The 11,568-nt window shown below is 32.2% G+C and overlaps 1 protein-coding gene across 1 annotated transcript; it reads left to right on the forward strand.

The window, feature by feature from the left end:
* The first annotated feature begins 293 nt into the window (after positions 1-293).
* On the forward strand, positions 294-7,770 carry LOC149555021 (uncharacterized). The gene is made up of 11 exons (XM_089829148.1): positions 294-387; positions 559-722; positions 5,829-5,984; positions 6,085-6,206; positions 6,404-6,476; positions 6,566-6,640; positions 6,770-6,863; positions 7,111-7,174; positions 7,256-7,317; positions 7,434-7,500; positions 7,677-7,770. Exons 1-11 carry the CDS (start codon positions 294-296, stop codon positions 7,768-7,770), a joined length of 1,065 nt encoding a protein of 354 aa, XP_089685274.1.
* The last annotated feature ends 3,798 nt before the right edge of the window (positions 7,771-11,568 follow it).

An 11,568-nucleotide genomic window follows, 5' to 3' on the forward strand; every position in this document is an offset into this window, starting at 1 on the left:
CAAAAAAAAATTGCACCTGATTTGGAGTTTAGATGTGCAAGTTATAGTCTCCTGAAGTCGGACTACAAAAACCAAAATTGATTTGGAGAGAGAGTTGCATTAGCGAACTACAAGGTTAAATTTGACGGTCATACAACTGTTACAACATTTCAAATTTTCCCTATTTTGACATCCAAATAGGCGTCAATTTTAAGCGCTTGAAAAGGATGATGTCAACAAAAATTAGGCCCACCTAATGATGTCAGCACCTATGTGGCAGTATGATACTGTATGGATAGTACAGCAAAATCTGCATGGCAGCGTACGTGACAGATGAGTGGATGCCTTCATGGTGCTTGTATGAGGTGGCAGATATGCCATGTGGCAAGGGCAGATTGGTTGCTGTCAGTGCGTGTAGGGTATTCTTGCTCCCACATGGGGGAGTGAGATAGTGCCACGTGTCCCCATGTGGTCTATAGGCTATTTTTGAAAAACATCGCTAGATTTTGTGCAGTAATGCTGAGTTTTGTTTTATTGTTGCCGGATTCCTTCGTATTATTCCACATTTGTGGGTTGTAGGAACTCTGCGCCGTTTAAAATGGAGCGCTCACGAATACAAAGTAAAAGCCCACCGGTGGATATGTGACCGCTGCCTAAATTTTGTGAATGGCCACCAGGAATGGAGGGAGATGCCTAAATTCATTGGGAAATTGGAGTGGCCAGATTACACAAAGAAGTGGTCGGTATTCACCAAATTTTTAGATTTGGTCTTCAGAAATGTAATGAAGTTGGCTATCAGTTTGTGTGTAGGGTTTGGGGTGAATTTAGCCCTTGGTAGCCAATAAAATACACCTTGCAATAGTAAATCCAAAATTCCAACAAAAAATAGAGCGGAGCTGGGGTGTCACTACCTAGTTCGGCCAAAAAAAATTTCTTTGCTTACTAGGGCAATTTAAATTTTGAAAAATAATTTCGAAAAAACCAATAATAGTAGAGGACAAAATTATTTCAGATCTGAAAAATAATTAATCAGATCAAATAAAACAATCATACCCAAATTGCAAATCAAGCCTTCGAGTTTCGATTTACAAATTTTTTTTGCCTCACGATCAACTTTCACCTAATATAGGAAAATTTATAGTCGATCTTCATTGAATCGATGCTCCGGACACAATGATGAAGTCAGATCTGGCTCTAGACGCTCCCAATTTTTGCGGATCCTCTGGATGCATGTCGAGGTGCTGAAGCATGAATGGTCTCAAACAGCTACGTGTAGAGAATCTCCCTCAGCTCTGATACCATGTAAGAATTTGGCTTAGGCCAGAATTCACCCAAGAACAAAAGAACTCAACACAAGTACACAATAGACCAAAATAGATAGAGTATGATCAGAATGACGATATTCATTCAATAACTGGTTGAGAGTACACTAGGAGTGCCTGAATATAAAGGCCTCAAAAGAGCTTCTAGAATGCATAGAAGTTAGCATCATGATCTGTCATACAACCAGGCACATGTCCACTAGATATGGGTTATCTTCCATTGAGCACAGGATTAAGTGCGATGATGTGAGGATAAGCCTACAATGGTGTAGCACGCAAATTAGTGGTGTAGACAACATGTGCTAAATAAGGAGTGCAGATAACTATGTTGTCATCATGACAACTCAGGGAATGATGCATACTCCTGTGTTGTAGACACCATGTGCATAATTAGAGTTGCGTAACTCAATGAGAGTACACAAACTCCTAAGTGTCTCACCTAAAATAGTAATAAAATAATGCAAAATAATTAAATAATGCATTAACCTAAGTAAAACTTAAGTAAGTGTAATAAGTAAATACTTATTTACACCAACAATGTCAACCAATATTTTGACATCCACATAGTTTAAAAAAATTTCTTCTATGCCTCTAAAATCTCCTAGAGAGTCCCCAATTGGTTGCAAAATATTTTCAAGGAGGAGCTCCACAGGCAAATTTTTTAAGGCAATCCATTTCATTATTTTATGATTATCAAAATTCTAAATATGAAAATTAGGTTTCCATTCTAAGAATTTAACATTTTGGCCTTCTGGAAAGGGCGGGGCCTTGTTAAGCAATTTATCTCTAAGTTCTATTGTTTTATTGTAAATAAAAATAGTATTATTAGAGAGGACAGTAATACATACTTGGTCACCCAACACCATGATCATTCATGCAAATAATTTTGTTGGGATAGGGCTCAAACCACTCCATTTTGCAAACAAACCCTAAGATTCACATTATTTCCATTGGTTTTCCATATTTTTGTTACTAATGATTAGGGTTTGGAGATCCTTATATTTCATATGAGTTGCATTTATCACTAGGGGGGCTACCCTTTTGCAGTTTTGATTCAGGGGATTATCCGCTCAAGTTATTTTGGACCAACATTACCCCTCCATTGCAAAAAAGAATCTGAGGTTTTTTTAACTATTCCTACTCCAATAGAATATAATTTTATCTCATCACAACTAAAGGAATTCATGTTGAAATCATCCACAAATTTTTGTTTCTAGCAATTTCAAAATCTTGTGCCCTATTTTCACATAGAGTCGAAGTCTAGGCACAGTAAGCATTTTCCTCCAATCTTCTCCAATATGAGGGATGATGAATTTGATTAGGATTAACTTTGTGTTTGGACGTGAAAAAAAACCCTTGGACCCTCTATTGAAGAAGGAAAAATCCTATCCAAAGCAGCAAATGAGTTTCTAGTGGCAATTAAGGCCCTAGTTGAGCCATAAATAGATCTGGAAACCCTTGGAGTAGATGGTTAGCCTTGAGGAGCTGAAAGGCACAGGGATAACTACCCTAAGCCGAGGGAAGAGCTATTGATCTTTAACCAGTCATTTCTAGAAAAATTAATCCTATTAAAGTAACTTTAGAATTATTATTGTTAGGTCTAGCTGGTTGCCATAGAAGGTGACTCTCACAGGAACCCAAGAAAATTTATGGGTTTAGATAATATATAGACTGATTTGTGATGATTCTAAGGGGTTTAAGAGAGGATGCATTTGCATTTAAATGTCAACCAATATTTTGACATCCACAGATTTTATAAAATTTTCTTCTATGCCTCTAAATCTCCTAGAGAGTACCAAATTGGTCACAAAATATTCTCATGAGGGAGCTCCATTCATTACTTTATGATTATCAAAATTTTGAGTATGAAAATTAGGCTTCCATTCTAAGAATTTAACATGTTGGCCTTCTAGAAAGATGTCATGCCCAAACTACAAGGCAAAAACACACAATTTTTTTTTTAAAATTAATAATTAAGATGCTCTAGGTTCGATATGGTTGATCTCTGATAAAGTAAAGGGTCTCTACACACATCTAAAGTTTTGTTTAAACTTGTGGAGGAATACATTGTTAAGACCTGAACTTCCGTTATTAAATTGATATCAACAGTTTTTTCGATATTTCATTAATTTTACCGTAATACATCTAAAATAATTGAATGACCATTTAAATGGACGCGGGTATATATAACTAAAAAATATATTAAATTAAGGAACTAATTAAAATAAGTGTCACATCTACCATACACATAAATATACTTTAATTAACTTTACTCAAATCTCAATTTTATTTAAATCTATAATGCTATTAAGGATGACTAAACTCGATTAAGAACCAAATTAGCAAAAGATACTAACTTAATCCGACTTAGGTCCATGGGTTACACCGCTAACCCTAACTAGCATGCTAAAGAGCACAAACAATTCACGAGTGTCAAGCGACACTAAAAGAACATAGTTACAAACATTAACATTTACTGATCACAGAAAGATACATACATACATCTCACAATTAAAATACTTGAATTACGAACAACAAGGTTTCCAAAATTAGCACATAGAGATCAGTTCTGTTCCTCTGTCGATTTTCTCGATAAAATATCTGCACACTCATTACACACATCAGTAGTCCCATAAAATCACATGTATATATATATATATATATATATATATATATATATATATATATATATATATATATATATATATATATATATATGTAGCAAAAATTCACATAAATTGAAACATACATCAATCAGGGTTTCTTTCATCCTACTTAATTCTTAACCATTTAAAATCTCTTAAATCAAAGTATCAATCCTACATTTACTAATTTCATCAACATACATATACATAAAACATTAAATGACAAACATCAAATATCTGAAAATAACATCACACAGCATGAAATAATATAATATGTTCAAAGCATCAGATAATGTCTCAACATCTCGAGTCGTGAGTATCAAAATGATAATAAGGTATCACTATGCTATGATGGGTCCAGGCGAGGCCTCACAAAAGAGAAGGGCCCCATTAAGCAATTTATCTCTTAGTTCTTTTGTTTTACAAAAAATAAAAATAGTATTATTAGAGAGGTCAGTAATACTTACCTAGTCACCCAACACCATGATCATTCACACAAAGAACTTAGTTGGGATAGGACTCGAACCACTCCATTTTACAAACAAACCCTGAGATTCACATTGTTTCCATTGGTTTTCCGTATGTTTGTTACTAATGATTAGGGTTTGGAGATCCTTATCTTTCACATGGGTTGCATTTATCACTAAGGGAGCTACTCTTTTGCAATTTCGATTCAAGGGATTATTTGCTCAAGATATTGGGCCAACATTATCCCTCCATTGCAAAAAAAAATTGAGGGTTTTTAAACCATTCTTGCCCCACCAGAATAGAATTTTCTCTCGTCATGACCAAAGGAATTCATGTTGAAATCACCCACAATATTTTATTTCTAGCAATCCCAAAATCTTGTTCCCTATCTTCACATTGAGCCAAAGTTTGGGCATAGTAAGTATTTTCATCCAATCTTCTCATTTGGGAGGGATGATGAATTTGATTAGGATTAACTATGCATTTGGCCATGAAAACAACACCTGGACCCTCTTTTGAAGCATGACACACCCTATCCAAAGCAACAAATGAGTTTCTAGTGGCAATGGAAGCCTTGGTTGAGCCATAGATAGTTTGGAAACCCATAGAACAAACGGTTCGTCCTGAGGAGCCAAAAGGCACAAGGATAACTGCCCTGAGAGGTTGCTAGCGAACAACAAAGCTTTTCGCTATTTTTATATAAATATTACAATTTTAAATAAAATTATATTTAGTTAGAATTTTTAATTTAATTAGTAATTATTTAATTTTTGCCTTATAAAAACATCATTCCTATTTATTACCTTAAAAAAACAACCGTCTCTTCGGTTGCCTTATAGAAACATCATTCCTATTTATTACCTTAAAAAAACACTCAAGTCTCTTCGGTTGCCTTTCTATAGGAAAACATCATTGTAAGATTAAAGTTGCTCTTCGATGGTTTTATCAAGCAACGAACTGATTTAAGGAAACCAGTTATAACTGTCAAGATTTCATTGAAAGAAATAATTCCGTTTTGGCCCTAATTCCTCTGTCTTTGTTCTTAATCATGCATTCGTTCCGCGCTAATCCCACCTGACAATGAGCTTCCTGAGAGAAAAACATTAGTATTGAAGCAATTGAAGAAAGAAAAAAACTGATTTTCTTTTAAATGTTTACTTCTATTTCTGTTTATTGTGATCTGCATGATGTTTGCCAAAGTTTTTAGCAGGAGGAGAAAGCAAACAGATCATAGTAAAGAGGATCACAAATATAATCCGAGAATCCTATTTAATCCCAAGTCCATATCTAAGGAAGTGTTTCTTTTCCATTCCTATTCTTCTTTCCAGTGATTTTATAATTTTATTATGTTTCCAAATGTATAGTTTTATTATTCTTGTATGAGAAACTGATATATGATTTTCTGTGGCCACAGGTCTGGTATGGGTATTGTAACATTGAAGATTTTGAGAGGGACAGAATATTGGGAACGGGAAGTTCTGGGCGTGTTCAAATTGCTCGCTACATTAGAACAGGACAAGTTTGTGCCATAAAATCTGTCTCCAAAGCCCAAATTCTGAGAGATAAGCAGGTAATACTTGATGTTCATTAAAATTTAGGTTATACCCATTAAAAAAATCTTTTAGCAATAGTTTTCCCTTCTTGGAACTAATTTTATTGGGTGTTATCAGTATGAGCATATCAAACAAGAAAAGGAAATCCTACAGAAAATTGACTTTCCGTTCATAGTGAATCTGCTTGGATATGCTCAAGACAATGAATGCATTCATTTGATTTTGGAGTATGTTTGTGGGTAAGCTTTTCAACCATTAGAATTTGTAGAGTTTGTATTGGTATGGTGTGGCTGTTAAGTTAGAGTAGTGTTGTTCTTATGAAATTCTCTTGGAAATTTATTATAGAATGTTTAATAAAGGTTAAATCTCTATATATAGTCTCACTGACTAGCAACATTAAATTAAAGTATTTAAGATTTTCCCCATGATTTTAAAGATACACTAGTAAGGATTCCCTTGTTGTTGCAGAGGAGAATTGTTCAGGCATCTTCACCTATGGGGAAGATTCAGTGAATCCACAGTGGTAGATTCTTATAACTGAATTACAGATTTTAACCTAAACAAATACATCAACTAATTTTGTGAGATATGCTTGCAGCGTTTCTATGCAGCCCAAGTTTTGCTTTCCTTTGAGTATCTCCATTCAAGAAATATTATCTATAGAGATCTAAAGGTATTTTTTATTTTTTATTTCATAATAAGTTGTTTTCATTTTACAATTTTGCAATTTTCTTTAAATTTCTTCCTTAAGATTGCAGTCTAAAACTTTAATATCGTTTTTCTCTCTTTGTTATGATTCTAGCCAGAAAATTTGCTGCTAGACGAGATGGGCTACATAAAAGTTGCTGATTTCGGATTTGCTAAAGTGGTTGACAGAAGAACATATACTCTATGTGGTGAGGGCATTCATAATTTAGAATAATACAATTATGAACATAACTCATTTTAATACTAAAAAATTATGAAAATTAATCTTATAAATCCATTTGCATTCTAATGGGACAGTATAAAACTTTATATTGAAAGTTATGGAAAAATACTTTTACAGACTCATATTTATATACTATGTTCAAAGACATCATTTAATATCTGATTTTATTTGTAGTGATTGTCTGTGATTTTATCATGAATTGATTATCTTAGGAACACCAGACTACTTGGCACCTGAAGTAATTACGAACAAAGGCCATGGCAAACCTGTTGATTGGTAATATATGAAGTTCCACCTTGCATGTTATTGATTCTTACCTGTTTAATGGTTTGAAATTTAACTAGACATGATTTCCAGGTGGACATTTGGCGTTCTTGTGTATGAGATGCTCGCAGGCTGTACTCCATTTCAAGAAAATGGTAGACTTTACAATTCTTGCCCTATAAGCCTTTCTAAGGTTGCAGGTTTCTAAAGATTGAATTTTTATTTTACTGTGATGGTTCTTAACTGATATTTCTGTGTTAAATAATGGTAGATATAGTTAGTATCTATGAGAAGATATTGAGATGCAAGATTCATTTCCCAGCACATTTCTCCTACAGGTAAGAAATGCTTCTCTTTTGTAAGAAATGCTTCTCTTTTGTCAAACATGATTGACTAGGATTTTCCTTTTTAATTTTTGTTGTGAAAATGTTAGAGAGAGAGAGAGAGATCTGTGATCTATTAATCTTACAATATATTATAATTTACACTTGTTTTTGTTTTTTGGATTTTACAGTGCTCGAGACTTAATCAGCAAACTCTTGACTCCAGATCTCACTAAAAGGTTTTGGAAGAAAAAAAAGAATCTACTATTTTTTATGTTTTTCTGAAGCATTTATATCTACTAATTTTAGATTAATAATTATGATTAGTATTGTGTTTAAGTATTAAATTAGACTCTTTTTACATCTTATGATGCATCATTTAGTTATTTCCAAATTTGATTATATAATTCTAAACAACTAAATAATATAATCATGATTTTAAACATCTAATAACATCAATTTTATAATATATTTTTGACTCTATCATATTTGATAGTATTTCAATATGATCACTCAATTTTATAATATATTTTTGACTCTATATCATATTTGATAGTATTTCAATATGATCAGGATTGGATGTCTTAAAGGGGGAGTAAGGGACATTAAGTCACATCCTTTCTTTGAACATGTTGATTGGGATTGGCTACTTCAAAAGAGAGAAACGCCACCTTATAAGCCCACATGTGATGTGAGTTTAATATAAAGAGCTCTTAGATATCATTACTAGCTTTAGCGAGTTCCTCTACAAGCTTTTTTTTTTTTTTTTCAGCCATTATAGCTAATTTTTGACTAATTTACAGGGAGAAGAAGTCGTAAGCAATTTTGAAGATTATTCACACCTAGGCCCAATGACACATGCATTTCAACTTACTAATAAAGATCAAGAAGTTTTTAAATATTTTTAGAAAGACATGCATTTAAATTTTTTTTTTAATTTTTTTTTTTTTTTTTACAAAGTCTTCTATATAACAATGTAAGTTGCTGATGTAAAGGAGAAATTTAAGATCTTAGTAGTTTGATATGATAATCATGATATATAGATTCTTTGATGCTTATGTGGTTGAAAGAGTAATAATTTGCCTATTTTTTGACATCAATTATTCAGAAGGAAAAAATTTCTTGTGAATAAGATGATTGATCTATTAAAATTCTTCATATTGGGATGGCTGTTGAAAGCAAATATATTGTACTATTACCATTGTGGTGGAATTGGGGCCATGTATAATTTCAAAATCCCTCTATCAAACTTCCCAATTTGTCTCACAATTGTGGTTGAGTAGTATTTTGCTTGAGTTGATAGAAAAGCAATTGATAATAAAGAAAGTGCAAGTAGGTTCTGTCAATTTCAATCCGAGCATTTGGAATGTATGTACAATGTTCATTGAAAAATTGTTGGGCATAGTTCGACATCCAAGCTTCTTCACATTCTTAATTTATCAAGATTGTTTAAAATACCACATGATTTTCTAGTTCTTTGGCTCGAGTTCTGTTAATTCATTACATGTTATTAAAGTTTCCCTGCAAATTTTCTCCTCCTCTTTAAATAGAATAAAAGGTTTTGCAATACACTAAGAAAAAACTCTCATTAGAGCTTAAAGAGTTCATGAAAGAGTTTTTACTTGAGTTGTAGGACTTATTTTTCTCATTAAATTGGATCTAGTAGCTTGGTATATATTCTATTCCCGATTCCTTGTTTAGATTTACTTCATTTCTTCGAACATGCTAGGGAAGCTTTAGGACGTGTAAATGCAACCTTATAGAAATACAAATGAAGGTTTTGCTTCTTTAAAATTCTTCATACTGTGATGGTTTTTGAAAGAAAATATATTGTACTATTACCATTGTGGTGGAATTGGGGCCATGTATAATTTCAAAATCCCTCTATCAAACTTCCCAATTTATCTCACAATTGTGGTTGAGTAGTATTTTCCTTGAGTTGATAGAAAAGCAATTGATAATAAAGAAAGTGCAAGTAGGTTCTGTCAATTTCAATATGAGCATTTGGAATGTATGTACAATGTTCATTGAAAAATTGTTGGGCATAGTTCAATGTCCAGGCTTCTTCACATTCCTGATTTATCAAGATTGTTTAAAATACTACACAATTTTCTAGTTCTTTGGCTTGATTTCTGTTAATTCATTACATGTTATTAAAGTTTCCCTACAAATTTTCTTCTCCTCTCTAAATAGAATAAAGGGTTTTGCAATACACAAAGAAAAAACTCTCATTAGAGCTTAAAAAATTCATGAAAGAGTTTTTACTTGAGTTGTAGGACTTATTTTTCTCATTGAATTGGATCTAGTAGCTTGATATATATTCTATTCCTAATTCCTTGTTTATATTGACTTCATTTCTTCGAACATGCTATGGAAGCTTTAGGACATGTAAATGCAACCTTATAGAAATACAAATGAAGGTTTTGCTTCTTTAAATCATTTGTATTTTTAATTGATTTTATTCATTGAGCTATTTCTGAATTACAAATCTAATGTAGTATTAGAGACCAAACCATTGTTTGTACTAGTTAGTATTTTTTTTAAAATATATGATAACTAGCAAGATGACATCTTTTGCAATGATACTTCTTTTAAAATATATAAATATGCACTTTGTTTTTTCAAAATATCATGAACCAAGAGTTTGAATCTTTTGGTGGGTGTAAAATATTTGTTGACCTTCCTTTTTTTGTCTCTCTACATGTTGGAAAGTTCATAAAGAGATAGGAATGATATAAATCTTTTGTCAATCAGATGAATTTGAAAACCAAGTTGTTCTCAACATTTAGCAATACCAAGAATGTAGTTTCCTTAAGGATGACAATGACAATAATGGGTGAATGAAAACTTAAATTCATGTCTTAGATACTTCTAATTATCTACTACATACAATAATCTAATTAATTTTATGGTTTATATAAATTAAAATTTAGGTTTTCTACCCTATTCTTAAGTTGATGTTCACACAACAATGTGATTCTTAATAGGGTTTACATATATTGAATCTTATATTTTTCATCTCATTCTCAAGTTGATGGATGTACAATTGATTTAGTACCCAAATGGACTATAGTATCATCCAATTTTTTTAAGTCACTTTGTGTGTAAGTTACAATGTAGTTGAATTCATTATGACGATATAAATATAAACTTGCCCAATTCTCTTGTATAAACAAAATCAATTCATTCAATAGAATTATCAAGCATTCATTCTTCTCATTCTTCTCTAACATTGTATTAGAGCATCCTGGCATGTTGAATGTGCAAAATAGTTTCTCCTCCTTAGTGCATGAGGATCTCTATTGGCATGTCTTAATGGAAGACCGTATATCACCAAAATGTGCAATAGATACTAAGAGTTTCTGGAGGTGTGTAAGATTGAGAAAAATGATGTACGATGGTAGGGTACATGCTGTTAAGAAGAAAGTTATTTCAAATCTCTAATGGTTGTAAGTAAGTTACATTAATATATTCTTTTTTATCAACTACATACCTTTATTTTGCTCTATTTTTTTGTCACATTTTCTTATATTATAGTAGCTATTATTGTGGTATTTTTTAATTATTGGGTTGTTTTAACATGCTATTAGAGCTAAGGTTCATCTAGAAATATATTGTTAAGGCTAACATGTGCCATGAATGAGGTGTTGCAAATATTTGATGGAAGTGGTTTTGCAAATTGGAAGATTGCAGCCAAGAATTCTTTGAGAGAAAAAGGCTTTATGGAGGTTAGTGAATAGGAAGATTGGAGAACCCTAAATTGATGGAAGAAAAGAAATTTGGAAAAGCAAGTTGGAGCAAACTAGAGGTATTATTGGTATAGCTTTAAGCCCCAATCTCAATAGAAGGTTTGTTGATGAAATTTTCTATAAAATCATCGATATTGCTATCACATTCAGTATAGAAGAAATATTTGTTTTAAAAAAATGACTGATTATTATAATGAAGTTACTTTTTAAAATTCTTAATTGAAGAAAATAGGTGTTGAGTATATACAAAATATTTTAAGTTCCCTAGACCATATAAGGTACTTAAGGAATCAAGGAAAATGGTTCTTCAACTAAATCTTAATGTTTCACGACA

This window comes from Cupressus sempervirens, chromosome 5, assembly GCF_028749045.1.
Source record: "Cupressus sempervirens isolate cs-2001-9-10 chromosome 5, ASM2874904v1, whole genome shotgun sequence".
Classification (NCBI taxonomy): domain Eukaryota; kingdom Viridiplantae; phylum Streptophyta; class Pinopsida; order Cupressales; family Cupressaceae; genus Cupressus; species Cupressus sempervirens.